At 47.0% G+C, this 18,813-nt stretch overlaps 1 protein-coding gene across 1 annotated transcript in view; it reads left to right on the top strand.

Moving 5' to 3' along the window:
• The first annotated feature begins 14,187 nt into the window (after positions 1-14,187).
• Positions 14,188-18,813, top strand: part of DNA2 (DNA replication helicase/nuclease 2) — a 38,393-nt gene continuing 33,767 nt past the window's right edge. Inside the window, exons 1-3 of the mRNA XM_059729884.1 lie at positions 14,188-14,357; positions 14,872-15,051; positions 18,191-18,374. Coding sequence (XP_059585867.1) covers positions 14,293-14,357; positions 14,872-15,051; positions 18,191-18,374 — 429 coding nt within the window. The 5' untranslated portion in view covers positions 14,188-14,292. The remainder of the gene's footprint in view (positions 14,358-14,871; positions 15,052-18,190; positions 18,375-18,813) is intronic.

Genomic DNA, 18,813 nt, shown 5'->3' with positions numbered 1-18,813 from the left:
TGTTATTAATTTCTGAGGAAAGGGAGACTATCCCAGGGCTTCCCAAGCTTGGTCTTACTCTTATGACCACAGGTGTCTATGATCATTGCCTTAAGGGCTAATTACATGGGCTCCATGTTCCCCAATACTCATGCCTTGCAGATGGCATGGTACAGGCTCCTAGCCCTACTCCTCACCCCTTCTGGGCTACGGGCTTCTTGGCCCCCTTGGTCTCTGGCTGTGGTCCCTGACCTTTGGTCTCCCTAGATGGTGACCCCACTCTTAGGCGAATTGAGATTTCCAGGCTTCCTGGCCCTGGCAGTCTCCGGCTGTATGGTCCTTGACCTTTTGATCTTAGACCCTGCCTTCCCTCCTAGGCCAGTTGAGACCTTTGGGCCCCCCTTGTCCCTGCTGACAACTGCCCCTCCTGGGCTCCAGACATCTGGGCTCTCTGGCCTTGCTGACACAGCCCTCTATCTGGGCTTGGGCCCTCTGGCCCCACTCTGCCCTTTGCTCAGGCTCCAGCCTTACTCCCAGACCTTGCTCATGCTCACCCTTCTCTGGGCACTTTCACTTCTGCCCATGCCAGGCTTCAGGCCCCAGGCCCTCTCTATTCCACCCCTCCTGGGCTCAGGCTCTCTCCTGGGCCCTAGGCCCTGTTCCTCTGGTCCCTCTTTCTCTGTCCCTGGGCCAGCCTGGGACCTCCTTGCCTCTCCTTAGTCCCTTCCACAAACCACCAGAGCTTACTCCCAGCTTAGATCTTAAGGCAGGAGCCTGGCTGTAGCCCTACTACCCAGGAGTTCCTGTCCCTGCAGTTCTCAGGACCAGACTTCCTGATCAGCTCAGACACTGGTTTTATATACATGAAGCCTGGTCCTCTTCTGGTCATGTGATTTTTCTACTTGGCTCCTGCCACACCTGCAGGCTGCTTCTCCTTCAGCTTCTCTCTTAAAGTGAGACGCACCAAGTGCCCTGTCACAAACAGTTTAAGATAAATATATGTTTACTAGCCAACTGTCCATCAAGAACGATGAGGGGAGGGGGCTGGGATCGAGTACTGCCACCTAATGCCCCATGCTGCCACTGTTCTGCCTCTTGCAGGGAGTGGGGTGGGGGAATCGAGGCCAGTACAGCTGGCCTCAGCTCCCCTACCCCGTCTGGTCCTCGGTGTGGCTTGCAGAAAGCAGGGTGGGCTGGCTTTGGCTCCCCCACCCCCTATCCAGTGCTCAGTGTGGCTTTGGAATCATGGTGGCGCTTCCAATTGCTGGTCAAGAATGACGGCGTTGGGATGGAGTGCCTAACGCCCAATGCTACCGCAATTCTGCCTCTTGCAAGGAGCAGGGCAGGGAGCTGAGGCCAACAGCACTGGCCTCGGCTCCCCCACCTTCTGTCCTGTCCTTGGTGCGGCTTCGGAATCATGGTGGTGCTCCCCCACTTGGAGCACTCTGACTGTTTCTGTCAACCAATCAAAGCATGAATAAAGCGTTATGGAGTGACAGACGTGGGCTTTTATAATATTAGAATTCCTCTATAACCTAAACATTCTGGGCTTTTTAAATAAAGCCCTGCTATTTCTGAATGGGTTAGCCAGCTATATTTGAGTTTTAGATTATTTTAAGTATTTTCAGTTAAAATTTGGGTACATACCTATAAATCTATAATAATTTTTTTTTTTAAGCTTGCTTAACATTTTGGAACTTAAATGTATAAAATGGATATATTCTCTCATTTAAAAACCTCTAATAAATAAGGCAGAATTAGCCCTGTGATATTGATCCTGGATTAGGCTCATGATGGTTCTGTACAATTGACTACTCGGAGGAAGGGCAGAAGGAAAATTATCCAGTCTTTCTTAATGGAAGAAATGTACTCTTTCCTCTGACAACCCTTGACATGAGAACACTTCTGTAGCAGTGAAGTCCCTTTTTCCCTTAACCTCCCATGTTTTTGTTGTTTCTCTTTTCCTGAGCTCCATGTTTTTGAATGCCTTGGTCTTGGGGTTTAAGCCAGAGGAAGTCCATGAGCTGGTTAGGTGGATCCAGCCAGAGTTGTAAGAGCACTTTGGTCAAATCAGTCAGTTTTTTCATGTTTCTCAGTTTTCCTCTGTGCATGCTTGCTAAGTAAAAATCTGGTGAAACTTTTTCACCCCAGGGTTTATTTTTAACAAGAAATTCCGTTTTACACTTTCTATTAAATTTATGATGATGGGAATGGAAATACCAGATGGTATTCTCGGTTTTAGAAGGCTTCTCAAGTAGCCTTTTATTGAAGTCAGAACCATACATCTTACACAGATTAACAAGCATAAAACTAATTTACACTTCCAAGATGCACTCAATTTGTATATTTGTTGTAATATTTCTACTCTGTTTAACATGTGGAGCTTAAAGAAAAGCCTTAAGAGAGAGATATGATTAAAAAATAAGCTAGCTTCTATCTCATACCTTGATATTTAATACTTGCACAGTATGAAACAATAATTGAAGACTATTCCTTTGATACTGGACTTAATGTTCTTTACATTTTTTCAAAATATTGAATTGGTCCAGTTTCAGTTAAGTTACCTATTGTTTCAGTTCAGTTTGAGGCTGTTCTGGTATATAACTTACAGGAACCCACAAAACAATAAACATTTTGTTGTCTTTTTCGAAGTCAGCCTGTTTTTTTGTTTCCATATGCATGTCATATTTCACATGTCACAAACTGTTACTATCTTACATTTCCTTTCTAAGTCTTTTGGCTTTTGCATTCCCAAGGGGTTCTACCTATGGAAAGAACTTTACTCACAATCCTAATTGTGGCAACATGTATGGTATTGTCTCTAATATGCTATTCTTGAACTACATCTATTTTAAGTTCTGTTCTCCACTGTTTATGTGGCAATAAAGTAATAGATCCAAAATCCTGACCAAATGGCAGTTTATACTACAGTGAAGTTTTGTAACTGAGTTTCTATTAAAGCATGGTTTTGTTCTATCTTTTGATATTAGCCTCAAAGTTTGCAAACTTTTATTCGTTGCCCAAAGTAAGAGGTTCCAGAATTTACATACTGAGTATTAGTATGCTCAAATACAAATCTGACTTTCTTTTGGTAAAAATTAGGAAGATGGAGAAAACCTATTTACTAGACTTTCTCAATTGGCATTTGAGTTGTGTGCCTTAATCCACAGTGAAACTCTGAAAATATCAGCCTATGGTTTTAGGGTTATTGGTTGTAGCTATGTTGGTCTAAGGACATAGGCAGACAATGTTCTTTGAGTAGATGTGATATTTTATTATTTATTTTTCCAACTAATAACAGTTTCTTTGCCTCTGTTCTTGAATAGGGACCAGGACATCCCTCCTGCCAGAAATAGGGACAATTTCAGGGATAGCTCTATCAGGCCTTGGGTCAGCGCAGATGTAATTAGGGAACTTCTGGAAGGGCTAGACCTTTTTTAAATCTGCAGGTCCAGATGCCCTCCACCCAAGGGTGTTGAGGGAGCTGGCAGGGGTCATCGCGGAGCCCTTGACCCAGCTGTATGAGCATTCTGGTCATCTGGCCAGGTGCTGGGGATGGGAAAATAGCTAATGTGGTCCCCATTTTTAAGAAAAGGAGGACCCAAGTAACTATAGGCCCATAAGCCTCACCTCGGTCCTCGGGAAAATCTTGGAGAAAATCATCAAGGAGCATGTCTGTGGGGGCCAGCAGGGGGGATTGTGCTCAGGGGCAACCAGCATGCGCTCATCAAAGGTAGGTCCTGCCAGACCAACCTGATTGCCTTTTATGACCAGGTAACTAAATCCTTGGATGATGGTGTCACTGGGGAACTTAGTCTTTCTAAACTTTAAGAAAGCCTTTGACGCTGTCTGTCACCCTATCCTCATCAATAAATTAAGTGACTCCGGCATTAATGCCTGCATGGTTGGATGGGTAAAAAATTGACTGATGGGGCATACCTAGAGAGTAGTGGTGGACAGGTTGTACTCAACCTGGCAAGATGTGAGCAGTGGGGTACCCCAGGGCTCGGTCCTCGGGCCTGCAGTTTAACATCTTCATCAGCGACTTGGATGAGGGGGTGGAAAGCACGCTGTCCAAATTTGCTGATGACACTAATATGTGGGGTGAGGTGGACACACTTGAAGGGAGAGAGAGGCTGCAACTAGATTTAGACAGACTATGGAAGTGGGCAGATGAGACTAGGATGGGGTTCAACATAGACAAATGCAGGGTGCTGCACCTTGGGAGAAGGAATCCACAGCATATATACAGGCTGGGGAGTTCTCCTCTTGAGAGCACAGAGGCGGAAAGGGATCTTGGAGTCATTATTGACTCCAAGGTGAACATGAGCCACCAATGCCAGACCACAGGCAGCAAGGCCAGCCATACCTTGTCATGCATCCAAAAATGCATCTCAAGCCAGTCCAGACAAGTGATACTCCCCTTCTATGTGACACTGGTCAGGCTGCAGTTGGGAGTACTGCGTCCAGTACTGAGTGCTGCACTTCAAAAGGGATGTGGCCAGCCTGGAGAGAGTTCAGAGGAGGGCCACCTGCTTAGTGAGAGGGCAGCAGGACAGGCCCTATGAGGAGAGATTGAGGGACATGAATCTGTTCAGCCTCAGCAAGAGGAGGCTGAGGGGGGACCTGGTGGCTGCCTACAACCTCATCAGGGGAGATCAACAGCAAATAGGTAGAGCCCTTTTCTCCCCAGCACCACTTGGGGTGATGAAGAACAATAGTAATAAGCTGATGGAGAATAGGCTTAGGTTAGAGATCAGGAGGCAATATTTTACAGTTAGGGTGGCCAGAATCTGGAACCAACCTGTAGTTAGTTTTTTTGGGGGTCAGGCTGTCTGGGGTCTTGTGAACTCAGCCTTCATTCCTGCCTGTGGCAGGGGGTCAGGATCTGTTCAGGTCTCTCCTAACCCTAGCTACTATGAAACTATTTAGTTGGTCTAATAAAAAATATTACATCTACCCAAAAAACCTTTTCAGCCTAGGAGTGTGAGCCTGAAGACGGCTGATGAGGCCGAACTGGGATTGACAAACTGTTGCAACTTGAGCGCGTTTCCACAGGGGGTGGATGGCTTCAGGTTCAGTCCACAATACGCAGTTTCTGCTGTTCTGCTTTTCCATCTTCTGTTGTTCAAGAAATCCCAGGTACAGGGCCATGCTCATCACAAGAGAGGAAGGAAAACCCCCCACAGTCCATACCAATCAGACCATTAAGTAAAATATATGGCGATTGCTCTGATCCTGACCGGAGGGGTGCATGACCCTGTACACAGGAACCTCCAGCTTTGCTTTTATTAGGAAAATCAGCACATCCCAGTTGAAGTCCCTAGCCTTAGCTGTAGCCAGTACCCATTGCCTCTAGGAAGGTTTTAGAACAGCCTGATACAGGTAGCAGAAAAAAGAGGGGGAGGAGAGCAACTAGCAAAGTTCAAAAAGCATAGGAAATACCTTTGGTAGATAGTAGGCATAGCTGTGCCTAGATCAGCTCTGATCAGTGGCTGTCCAACCTCTTGAACACTTCCAGTGATGGCAGGTCCACAACCCTAGGCAGTTTATTCCACTGCCTCATTTCTATTGTTCTGCATTTTCAGTTTTTATTAAAAAAATAATTCTGGGAATTTTTCAGGGTTTATTTTTCAAACATAAAACATTCGATTGCTGCTCCTGGGGCTGCAGCACAAAGCGAAGTGGGGGGAGCTGTCTGTGGGTGTGGGGTGGGGCCACGGTTCTTGCTGCTATGCACACCCCAGGAGGGCTGTGGGCTGGAGAGCTGGCGCCAGGCTCTCCCTGAGTAGGTGTGCCCTTGGATTTGCACACAGGACAAGAGCAGGCTGCTGCCTGCCCCAAGCGCTGGGAAGAGTTTGGTGCCACTGCTGGACCCAGCCAGCAGCAGCAGCCTGCTCTCATCCTGTACGCAGATCTGAGGCCATGTGCCCCTTGGGAAGAGCCCAGTGCCACCCTGCAGCCCTCCCGGGGGGCCACGTAGCAGCAAGAGCTGTGCCCCTGTGCCCCACACCCATTGACCACTCCCCCAGCTTTGCTCCCTGCTGCAGTCTTGGGAGCACGTGCCAGGCTGCTCTGGCACTTGGAGGAGAGCAGGGAGTGGTGTGTGGCCAGATGTGGGGGTCGCGGGACAGACCCAACCCCGGCACCAGCACCTGCCCCACCTGGAATCAGAGCTGGGAACCCTGTGCCCCAGGCAGCGGCTTCAGCCATCTTCCCTCAGCCTCTGTGTGGCCAGCATCACCGCCACCCTTCCCCCTGCCCCAATTGGATTTTACTGATTTACACTGAAAAACAGGTGTAAATCAGTAAAAAACCAATAACTTCAATAAAAAAAACTGGTAGCTTACTGGTGAAATTCAGTAAAAACTGAAAATGCAGAACACTACTCACTTCTCACAGTGAAGTTTTCCCAGATTTCTAATGCAGGTTTACATTGCTGCAACTTCAAGCCATTGGTCTATGTCCTCTTCTCTGTAGCAAGAGAGAAAAGGTGCTTTCCCACTTCTTTATGCAGCCCTTCAAATACTTGAAGATTGGAATCATGTCCCCTCTTAAGATCCTTTTCCACAAGTTGAACATACCAAGTTCCTTCAACCTCTCCTTGTATGACTTACCTTCCAAGCCCTTGATAATCTTCATTGCCCAGCTCCGCATCCTAACAATAATGAGCAAAGGCAGCAGTGCTCTACTTACCCACAGGACTGGAAGGCTGTGTAGCACCAGTTTGGGTTGGATCCCAGCAATGGGATCAGTATATAGGTGAGCCCCTGGGTGCTAGATCTGGCCATGTGCTGACCTGATCACTCATTCTGAACCCCTGGAGAGCCCCACAGGCCAGGTGACACACTTCCACAGGCTAGTAGATGAACACCACAGAGCTAAGATTTTTTAAATGGACAGGATCATTCAGTACTTAGATTAGCTGTAATTGTCACATTTCCTGGCAAGGGAAGAGTAAGAGGCACAGGATAAGACCTGGATCTGGAGCTTGCTTATTAGATCAGACATCCTCTGCTGGCTCTTCAGGGTGGCACCTTACAGACTACCTTGTTCAAAGAGACATAAACTTTTGGAGGTGACAGCCCATCAGGAATTTGTTTGCAGCTAGTGCTGCCTGCATGATCCTGCCCTTCCTTAATAGTTTACTGTTTATTTTGATTATAAATTTTGGTCTGGGAAGAATAAGTCTTGCTATCTTGGCTAACACCTGACAGCTGGATATTTCCTAGTTAGTATCTTCTCGATTTTTTTCTCTAGTATCTTCGAGAGAGAGTAGCATCTTCTCTGTTTTAGATAGTATCTATTCTGATGGTATTATAGTGGCCATAGTTTTGATTCTCCCTCTGAGTCTCCTTAAAATAAAATCCCTACAGATGGATGGTATGCTAATACATATAAAATGAAGTCCACATAATTTTTGTAAAAAAAGATCATAGAGAAAAAGGTCTCTATGGAATAAAAAGTCTTATATGGCAAACAACAGTGATTTGGAGATTGGTTCCTGGATATTGGTTCCCTCATGCTAATGAATTTCAAAAAAGTATTTCAATACAGTTTCAGGTAGTATATCTACTGAGTCTATATATTATATTTTTACAACCATGATCTTCATTTAAGACACATTTTTCTATCTCGTTGTGTAAGGAAAATGTACAGGTACAATGGGGGGGGACGGGTGTAGGGAGGGAGGAGTTTTAAATTCTATCAAATGTAAAAATTAAAATTAAAGAAAAAAATATTTTTCTCTATTCTGCTGGAGTGCACCTGTGAATTTTTCTAGTTGATCTAATAAAAGGTATCACATCTACCCAAAGAACCTTGTCTGCCTATGTCTTTAGACCAGCATGACTACAACCAACAATCCTATGAATACCTGACAGTTCAATCCACAAATATTGCTAATCTGCAGTTCCATTTACAAATGACTAGAGATTTTGCATCTGGGAGCTGACTTAGATTAGCATAAGGTACATTTTAGGATTCTTTAAGGAACACGCAGTGGCCTTTGGAGTAAGGTGTCACCTTTCAAAACAAACAGACTTGCTACAAGCCATTACTCACAAACATCAGGTTTAGTAAGTATCTACCTTACTTTGCATCATTGGGAAGCTGTTTGCCAAAGTTTTCCTGCTAAGACTGCAGAGCCTTCTAGCCAGAGTCTACCCTGAGTCTCTTTGTGGTTTCAAATCCAGTAGGTCTATGGTGGATATGGTATTTTCCTTGAGACAGCTACAAGAAAAGTGCTGTGAACAAAGGAAATCTCTGTACAAAATATTTGTTGATCTCACCAAAGCTTTTGAATTTGTCAGCAGTAATGGTTTGTTCCAAATCCAGAAGAAGATTAGCTGCCCTCCTAAGCTCCTGAGTATCATCAAGTCCTTCCATGTCAGTATGCGTGGAATGGTGCAGTTTGATAGGTCGTATTTGGAAGAATTTGAAATCAGGTGTGGTGTCAAACAGGGCTGTGTCCTAGCTTGGATGCTTTTTGGGATTTTCGTTGCTGTTCTACTAAATATACATTTAGTGGCTCTTCAGAAGGACTATACCTTTGAACCACATCCAGTGGGAAACTCTTTAACCTCACTCGACTCAAAACAAAAACGAAAACACACGAAGTTCTTGTCTGTGAAATGCTCTTTGCCAATGATGCAACAATTGTTAGTCATTCAGAAACTGGGCTGCAGTCTCATGGACAGAGATGACCCAAGCAGGGTGCAGGGCCCAGGGCAAATCAGCCTGTGCGGGGCCCTGCCCCCATACACACTGGACACAAAGAAGTTAGCGGTGGATTCGGGGGTGGGGGAAGTGGGGAGTGCCAAGCAGTTGGATGCGAAGCTGGTGGCGGCAGCAGCAGGCAGATTCGCCATGGCCACTCCACCCAGCTCCATGGGGCCCCCCAAAGTGCGGGGCCCAGGATGGTCTCCCCAATCAGCCCCCCAGGGACAGCCTTGCTTAGGGTCAACGATGAGATAGAGAAGTCATCAGAAGCAGGTAAAATAAGATGGTACTCGGCATGCTGGCACAAGCTCAAGTGAATTTGTATATGCAAATTACAGAAGGGTTTGTTTGTTGCTCACTGGACTCCTCAGTCACTCAAGAAGCTGCGATGGTACCCTTTAACTCACCGAAGGCACAATCTCCATGGTCTCCTAAGACCGATGGCTGTCAATGAGGAGAAGTATTTTGGGGTTTAGGATCTAATGTGTTTCCCATTTCATCAGATAGTTAAGAAAGATGCAAGGCTAAATTCCGCTATTACACTGATAGCAGCATGTCTTTATTAGTTGTAGTCTCCAGAAAGACACCAAGATCCATGTCTGCAATGCAGTTATCATCTCCACACTCCTTTACTCCTTTACTGATGTGGAACATGGGTGACCTACTGTTATCTCAAGAGCATGGAGAGGTATCAGCAATGATATGTCCGGAAAATCCTCCACATCAAATGGTAAGATCTCTGCACGAACAGCTGCATCCTTGCTGAAGCCAATGTTACCAGTATTGAGTTGGTGATCCTCAAGCACCAGCTTCACTGTACTGGATATTTGACTCCTGACTCCCAAAACAAGTACTCTACTCCAAGCTTAGTTGAAGCCTGAAAGCTCAAGGTGGCCAGAGAAAATGCTCTATGGACACATTGAAGGCATACCTCAAGAAAATGTTCACTGACCTAAAGAACTTGGAGGAGCTGGTTGCCAGTTGACTTCAATGGTATCTCCACCTCAACCAACTGGCAGCCTATTTCGAAGTAAAGTTTCTTGCCCTTAAAGCAGAGAAGAAAGAGTGAAGGAAGGAAAAGGAAAGGAATCTCAGCTTAAACCCTACTCTTCTCTGTGGAAAGACCTGCAACTTCAGTGGACAGATGTGTGGCTTGAGGATTGGACTCTTAAATCACCTAAAGACTCATCAGCAAGCCATGGTAAAGGTCATCTTTGAATCAAGGGATTGCCATCACCGATTATGCTAATTTACTTACATACATTTTGCCCCATGGAAGTAAAAGTAATGGAGCTAAATGTGATCTCCCACACCTCTTTTAAATTATTTTGACTTAAATTATAATGAGAGCTCTTAGAACTAGTAAACTTTTTAAAGCAGTGGCCTTTTGCCCAAAAATCATGGGGTCAGGGGGAGGGAGAAAGTATCCCTGCAACTTCTACTAAGATTCCATTTCACACTATGTAAACTGTATTTTGGAGCAACCTACAACGTTAAACATGTCATAATCTTTCCTGAGAGGGGATTTAAGAAAAATAACTTTTATTCTCTATTGTTAAGATTACAGCTTCAGCTAAATAGCAAATTCCATGTATAAGTCAATAAAAAATATCTGTTTGGCAAACTGGAAAAGGTCACATGAATGAGAAGCTAAGAGCGCAGGAAACATTATAGGTAGTACAGGAGGTGCCTGTGTGCTATAACAGAATGTCTGGGTAAAACTGAACTCCATCTGGTAGTATGTGTTCAACTTGTATCTTTGGTAAATTTGTCTAAGGCATGGTAACTATGATGTCCAGATGTGCTTCATACTCATGAAATGACTATCACTGAAAAGCCATTAGAGAGCAATCTAGGGCCATCAGCTTTGTCTCACAACTACTAACCCACCTCTGTGGGGTGCTAGCCTATTTAGCAGACCTTGTTAAGTCCCAAAGCTGTTCTAGGGACCAAGAAAGATTCAAGGAGCCTGTTCCACCAAAATCAAGTACATAAGATAAGTATAAATTAGGGCTGACAAACAATTAAAACAATTAATTGCGAGATTAAAAAAAAAGTCACAATCTCAATTTTAATTGCACAGTTAAACAATAGTTAGCACCCCTCCCACCCAACAGCCCAGAGCCCGTGCTCCCTGTGGCTCCTCCCCGCTACCACCAACAGTGCACAGCCCCAGCTCCGACCCTAGGTTTACCGACGCCTGCTCCAGATTCGCCCCGGCTGGAGCAGACTAACTGAAACCCATATGAACAGATCTGACCCTAGCCCGCCCTGTGCCTGCTCCGAACTCACCTGCCCACTCTGAGCAGCAGCTAAGCAGAAGCTGCTGCTCAGCACAAAGGAAAAGCGGCCCCTCACTGGTGCCAGGCTCTTCTTGCTGCAGCCACCCAGAGTCCTTGCCCAGGCTGACCCGAGACTCCTCTGCACTGCTACCCACAGGCAGAGGGAGAAAAAAAATTTGGGGGGGCTGAGCACTCATGTGCACACTCCCCACCCCCAACAGGAAAGTCTGTGGGGAAAGGGCCATGGAGGGCAGGGAATGGGGTTGCGACCAGGCAGGGATTGGAGCAGAGCCGGGCCTGAGATTGGGGCCAGGGCCTGCTGTATCCATCCCTACCCTTGTGCCCAGGGTCATTGCCCGGTGCTGGTGGCCCCTGCAAATTTGCCACCCCTCAGCCCCGCACCAGCCCTGGCTGCCTCCCTGCACTGGCCCTGGCTCTGCACTGCCTGGGGGGACCTGGAATAGGGCCTGCTTTGGCTGCACCGCTGGGCCAGAGGAGACAGAGCCCATGGGATCCCTGCACCTGCCTCACATCATCCCCAGGAAGAGCCTGGCAGCTCTTATAAAGGCATGGCGCTGGGCAGTCAAGGGGTAGGGGGGCATGTGGCCCCTTGATCTTTGCATGGGGCACAGGCAGGCTGCAGCTGTATTCTGCCTGTCCCTTGCTGCCTCTGAAAGCGGTGCGGTGCCATGTGCCTTACTGTCCGGCCCACCCAGCAGCAGGACTCACCTCCAGGCTTTTACAAAGATCAATAATTAGTACTTTTAAGGAGTAAAATGATTGTTGTTAAGAAATTGTCAATCTAGCATTATAGCTTTCCTGCTATGCTGCTCATGAAGTGATGAAATTAGAAAGCAGAGTAACCACAACTAGGTGGAACTCTGCGGTAGTGTGTGAGGGTGAGGCGGCTTGAGGTTTTGGGATTTAAGATGTTTGGACTGCAGTCCCACACCAAAGAAAATATCTAGAACTCCAGTAGCAGAAACATCAGCTGGATTATATGCAGGTCTGGTGGTCTTAAAAGTCTTTGGGACCTGGCAGCTGGGTCTGTTTTCACAACAGGGGACTGTCCAGAGGAGAACAGGCCCAAATTCTAAGCGACTGAACTGAGGAACTTATCCTTAAAAAAACCAAACAAACCCCCAAGAAACCTATTTAACCAAAGATGAGGTAATAGTGCTTATGCAAAAGGAGGCAAAAAATGTCACATGTAATTGTAGCATTTCTTAGGTTCTGACTGCTTGATTCTGATGTACCCTAACCCTGAGGTTCATGTAGTGCATTAATGCATTATAGTTAATAGTTTTAACACTTCCCCAATTGTCCATTTTGCTGTAACGTGATCTTTCACCTCACACTGAGTTGCCTGTAAAAACTTAAGAATGAAAAGCCATATTTTTGGTGATAGCTTTTACTGGCCCAGTGGTGACTGTTGACAGTGTGGAAGGGGCACAATTTAAGGGTTCACGTGGTGTGCAGTGGGGTTCAGGGCAGGCACTCAAGAGACAAAGGAGTTTTGATTTCTATTCTAGAGCTACTTTTTAGGGTTATTGTGAAATATTAACACCGACGCGGCAAAAAGAGCCGGAGAATGCCGCTTCCGGAGCCATTACCACAATAGGATGGAAGCTCTGAGAGTGGAAAAGAGGGAGGAGATGGGAGTTTCAAAAGAAAAAGAGAGAGAAAGAGGATCCCCAGGGGATAAGAGACTTACCTCAAGACTTCTCACGATGCTGGAGAGAGCAGAGCTCCGAGGAAGAGGGGCGGATCCCCGAGGAGACAAACTACAACCCGCGGGACAGGTCTGGCTACTGCCCTGGAAAGTAAACAAAGAAAAGTGGAGAGTGACTTGACCTACTCTGTCAAGCTTGGAGATGGCATCTGATCGTCTGTCATGAGGATTCAAGACTTCAGGCACACACAAGATAAAAGGTACACACTTATAGCAACAAAATAAAGAGAAAGTATATGGTGGGGTTTGAAGATAAAAGCCCGTCCAAAAAAGATAAACAGACGAACAAGAGAGAAAGAGACTTTGTTTTCTAATACTAAGTTCAGTCCAACCAAATTGACAGCAGTTACATAAGAACATTATATAGATAGAATTACAAAGTTGTTATGATTGATAAGGCTAAAGAAAAAAAGGAAAAGGATATAAATGGACAACTTCTGCCTAAAAGTAAAGAAAGTTTGTATAGAGTGATAAAAGATAAAAATAAAGACAAGCGTTAATCTGAATCAGACTGTGAATATATATATATCGGTGACTGCGTGTGAATAGTTGAGAAGGTGAGCAAGGTATTCCTCTATAATACCGGGACCCCTAATAAAGGCACAACCCCCCCCAAACCAACAAACAAAAAAACCTGAACTATATATAATAACTCTCCTGGCTAGTGACATCAGAAATTAGAACATACAACATCCAAGACATGACAGGCGGGAAAGTCGGGGTACCTATAGTTTTTTGGGAGACTATAAGAGGGTATAAAGAGGAATCCTAAGTGCCACCATCACGGTTATGTTTCGTGATACTTTGTAATAGCAGATGGAGACTGCTAAAAGTTCCTAGTGAAGAAAACTGGCAGGGGGTCTGTGGCTTTCCAGAGCTTGGCCCTTGCCCCCATGGTGCAGCGCTGGTCCAGACTCGCCAGAGCTTGGCTCCTGATGGCCTCGACCAGCTCTGTGCCAAACTCCGGTGTGCCCAGAGTACCCCTGTACCAAGTCCTGCTCCCCACAGATACACCTGTGCCAGAGCTAGTCCCACCGCTCTGCTTTGCTGTCCTGCCGCCTCGTGTATGTGCGGCGCCTCCTGCCCCGCATTTCCACGTTTTACCTTCCCGCTCCCTTCCTCTAAATGAAACTGATGAGCAGTAGAGAAGGGCCGGGCGAGTGCCCCCGCGCGGAGCCAGGGGGTCGGGGTCTGGAGGAGCGCGTCTGCCCGCCCCGCTCTGCCAGTCGACGGCGGCCCCGGGCACGCGGCGGGGCTGGGACTGGTTGCCAGGCCGGTGAATGTGTGGAAGCGCCACGGTGTAAAGCAGGACCCTTCCCCCCGCCGGGTCGCTACCCCACCCACAGCCCCGGGCTCTGAGGCATCCGCGCTCCCGCGCTCCCAGCCGCGCGGCGCCAAAACGGCCATTGGCTGAGCGCCCTCGGGGGCGGGGCCTTCCCTCGAGCCGCACCAGCCCCACGCTAGTGCGCCTGCGCCGCTACTAGCGGGAGTGGTCTTGGCGGCAGCAGCGGGAAGCCAGACCTTGCGATACTGCCGCTGCCCCCGGCGCGACTGGGTTTCTCAGCTTCCGCCAGCGCTATGGAGCCGTCGCGGGACGAGCGGCCGGGGAGCGGTGCCCGCGAAGAGCCGGTGCCGCCGGAGAGGTGCCGCCGGGGGGCGGGGGCGGTTGGAATCGGGAGCGGGAAGCGGCGCCTTAGTACGACCCGGCTCTGCTGTTTGTATAGAGCTGGTCTTCGGCGGGGCTTTCCTGGCACTTGTAATAGCTGATTCAGTCCCTAGAAGCCCCCACTAACGCACCCGATCTGTACAGAACTTGGGTGAGTCGGGTCCGACTAACGCGCTGCCTCTTCTGAGCATGCGCTGGGCTCGCCGTGGGAGCGCGCGAGTTTAAAGTAAAGCCTTTTTTTTTTCCCCAAACTAAGCCACTGTAGATGTATGAGCCACATTGCCTTAAAAAACCCCCCAAAAAACCAAATTTTCTGAAAGAGACCTACCTTGGGGTGAATTTTGGCACGTGTAACTGAACAAGGCTTTTTTTTTTTTTTGCCAGGGAGGTAGTTACAGGAGGAATGGCATTGGAAGGCTACCTTAGTCTTATCTAAACAATGACTATGGCCTTTCTAAACAGTGGTTCTATTAACATCACTTTCATTTCAGTTTTCAGAAGAAAACAGTTGACTTCACTGATACAGTACTCGTTAAATGTTTGAACAACAGATACCGTGTGTTAAGAGTGAATGTAGTACAGAAAAAGGGAGAAGATCCTGAAATGCATCTGACAATTGCAGCATCTCAATCACCTGAGGATACAGAACTATGTATTCTGAGGAATGACTGGTAATTGATATGTAGATATAAACATTTTTTGTAATGAGAATATTTTGGTTTATTAAGTAAATTCTTTATATGCTCATTTTCATTATCTTAAAAGTGCAAACTGAACGCAATTAATCTAATATGGCATTACTGCCATGCTGGTCTTGTTTGTTAATATCTAATTGAGAGCAGTTAGTATCTAGAATAAACTGTATTGTTACCTTACATTTTTCACATAGTTTAGTCGTGGTAAAATAATACGAATAAATAGTTAAAATAGTGAAACTTGAATCATGTGGCTCTGTGTTCACTATGCTGACTTGAGCAGTTAGCATTATTTTGGGAACACAGATTTACAGAAGTTTAGGGCTGGAAGGGACCTCGTGAGATCATCGGGTGAAGCCCCCCCTGCTCTGGGCTGGAAAGACTGCTGGGGTCAAAATAACGCTAGTAAAGTGTGCATCCCGTCTCGTTTGGAAGATCTCCAGGGTAGGTGCCTGCACCACCCCTGCTGGGAGTCTGTTCCAGTCTGGTCACATGAACCGTGAAGAAGTTTTTCCTTATATTCAGTCTGAAACCTTCTAGGAGTTTACTATCATTGCTCCTGGTTTTCCCCTGGGGTGCTGTGGTGAATAGTTGTTCACTTAGCCCCTGATGCTCTCCCATGATATATTTATAAGCTTCCATCAAATCCTTCTGGAATCTTCTCTTTTCTAGGTTTAACAGTCCCGTATCTGTTGGGCTTTCTTCATATGGCTTACTCTTTAGGCCTCTAGCTTAATTGATAAATATACAAAGAAATGGGTATTATAGGTTGACATTGTTGCCTACCCTGGTATACGATTTTTGGCCGGAGCATTGAAAAACACCACAATACCTACCTTGGAAGATGCCGGAGTGCCGGCCTGCCAGAGAAACAAAATGAGGGCAGGGGGTACATGGCAGGATGCCCTGCTTATGCCCCCTACCCCCCAGCCCTGCTTGTGCTCCCAGCCCCCCAGCCTGGGCTCTGTGGCTATCAGCAGCTACCCTGGCTCTAGGTAGCTGCTGGAGCCCAGGGTGATCCCAGCAGGACTTGCAGTCTTCCAGCTGCCTGCTGGCAGCAGCTGCCCAGAGCTTGGGCTGGCTGCAGCTGGGAGGCTCCAAGCAGCTACGCTGGGCTCCAGAGCCCCAGGCATCAATTCCATACCGGCGTGTGCACCCACACATTGGAGCAGGCGGTGGGGGAGGGACCTGAAGCAGTGCAACTCTCGTCTCTTCCCCCGCTCCCAGCACAGAATTGGCGTCTGGGCTCTGGAGCCCAGTGCAGCTGTTTGCAGCCTGCTTGCTGCAGCTGCCCAAAGCCCAGGCTGGCTACAAACAGCTGTGCTGGGCTCCAGAGCCCAGTCACCAGCTCTGTGCCAGGAGCGGGGGGGAAGAGACTGGGGTTGCGCTGCCTCAGGCCCCCTCCCCCATCTGCTCTGAGGTGCTTAAGCTGGCACAACTGTTTGGAGCCTGCCGGCCCCAACTCTGGGCAGCTGCTGCCAGGCAGGAGCCCAGGCTGCTCCCAGCAGGCAGCTGGGACACTGCATGCCCTGCTGGGAGCAGCCTGGGCTCTGTTGCTGGCAGCAGCTACCCAGAGCCAGGGCTGGCCTTGGCGTACTGAGCAAAATGGCCTCGCGTGCCATGCTTGGCACATGTGTGGGAGGTTGCTGACCCTTGCTGTATACCTTGACTTCCAAAAGGCCTTTGATCTAGTATCCCACAATGTCCTCACGAGAAAATTGGAAGATTGTGGGCTTAACTCTGAGACAGTCAGGTGGGTGAGAAACTGGCTGCAGGATAGAACCCAGAGAGTCATAGTGAATGGATCTGTGTCATCCTGGCGAGAAGTGGGCAGTGGGGTTCCGAGGGGTTGGTGCTCGGTCCAGTCCTTTCAACTTCTTTAACGATTTGGATGTGGGGGTGAACAGCTCACTGGCCAAGTTCATGGATGACATCAAGTTATAGGGGAGAGTGGTCATGCTTGAAGATCGACTACAGAAACAGGCGGACCTAGACAGGCTAGCAAGTTGTGTGGATTGGAATCTGATGAAGTCCAATGTCAAGAAATGTAAAGTGCTCCACCTTGGTATGAGCAACTCCCAACGTACCTACAGGCTTGGCGGCACCAAACTAACTAGTACCATGAATCTGGGGATAATAATAGACCACAGTATGAACATGAGCCAGCAGTGCAATGCTGTACCCAGTAGGGCAAATAATATTGTAGTATGCATCAATCGATGCATCTTCAGAAAAATCAAGGAGGTGATTCTTCTGCTCTACTCAGCACTGGCGAGACTGCACCTGGAGTACTGCATCCATTTCTGGGCACCACACTTTAACGAGGATGCGGACAAGCTTGAGAGAGTCCAAAGAAGTGCCACCCATATGATCAGAGTCTTACATGGCAAGCCATACAAGGAAAAGCTGAGGGATCTGGGACTTCTCAGCCTGAGGAAAAGAAGGCTGAGAAGGGAAGGGACCTGATAGCTTACTGCTACACTAGGGGAGTACATCAGGGGCTCCATGCACAACTGTTCACCAGGGCACCCGAGGGGAAAACCAGGAGTAATGGCCATGAACTCCTGGAAGATCGATTCAGGCTCAATGTTAGGAAAAACTTCACAGTCAGGGTGTTCAGACTGTGGAATAAGTTTCCTCTAGAGGTGGTGCAATCACCTACCCGGAAATCTTCAAGAAGAGAAGAGACAGTCACCATGCTGGGGTCACCTGACCCCCAGTTATCTTTCCTGCTTGGTGCAGGGGGCTCAATCCAATCTTCCGAGGTCCCTTCCGGCCTTACAATCTATGAATCTATATGAATTGGGTAATTCAACTATGTTAACTTAGTTCCACTGAAAGCAGAAGTGGGAAAATTAGTTATTTATGTATTTTTCAGCCTAAGTATGCATATGCACCAGGGCCACAAGACCAGAGCCTCTTTAGCTGCTACTGTCTATTGGAGGTATGCATGTGTCCTTTGCCCTTTTATGTAACCATAAAAGATGGGAGGGACTGTTGCTCCCTCTGTTTTCTCTTGCCACCTGTGACAGCGAGTTTGTTTTGATCTTGGAATATATGCTCTTCGTAGTGTTTTTGTGTCTTACACATAGTTATTATAGTTACTGCCTTTTAGGAATTCTGTTCCAGTACTTCCAGGAGATATTATTCATTTAGAAGGAGCATGCAACTCTGGTTCTTGGATAATAAATGGAGAGTCTGGATACTTAATACTATACCCAGACTTGCTGATTTCTGGCACCACGGTATCAAATAGCATTCGATGTATGAGAAAAGCAGTGCTGAGCGAGAAGTTCAGGGTAAGTGTTAAAATCACGGACTAGAAAATGTTTCTGAAAAATAATTTGTCGCATTCCAAATTTCTCACTTTTGGGTGAGATGGCTGTTGTCCAGTAGTAAGACTTGACACTTTCCATTATAAGGTCCTATTTTCAGATATATAACTCTGCCAAACTTTAACCATTTGGCATAAAATGTTATACTGCTGGGTGTTTGCCTCAGGTTGAAGTCTTTGCTAAAATGTCAGCCAGAGTGAATAATCTGTTCTTGAAAATAAGGGAGGGAGGTTGAGAGACAGAGAATAGGTAGTGCCAGTACTAAAAAAATATAAATAAATCTGCCAACCTGATGCTTAAGATAAATGATTTTAAATTTGGTAGAGGTATGGAGTGTGTAACATAGATGTTCTTTTTCTTGTCCCTGTGAAAATCCAAAAAAAAATGACAAAGTTTATAAGCT

This window comes from Alligator mississippiensis, chromosome 6, assembly GCF_030867095.1.
Source record: "Alligator mississippiensis isolate rAllMis1 chromosome 6, rAllMis1, whole genome shotgun sequence".
NCBI classification, from domain to species: Eukaryota; Metazoa; Chordata; order Crocodylia; family Alligatoridae; genus Alligator; species Alligator mississippiensis.
The sequence above is the reverse complement of the archived record's forward strand: the minus strand, read 5'-3'. Positions and strand labels throughout refer to the sequence as shown.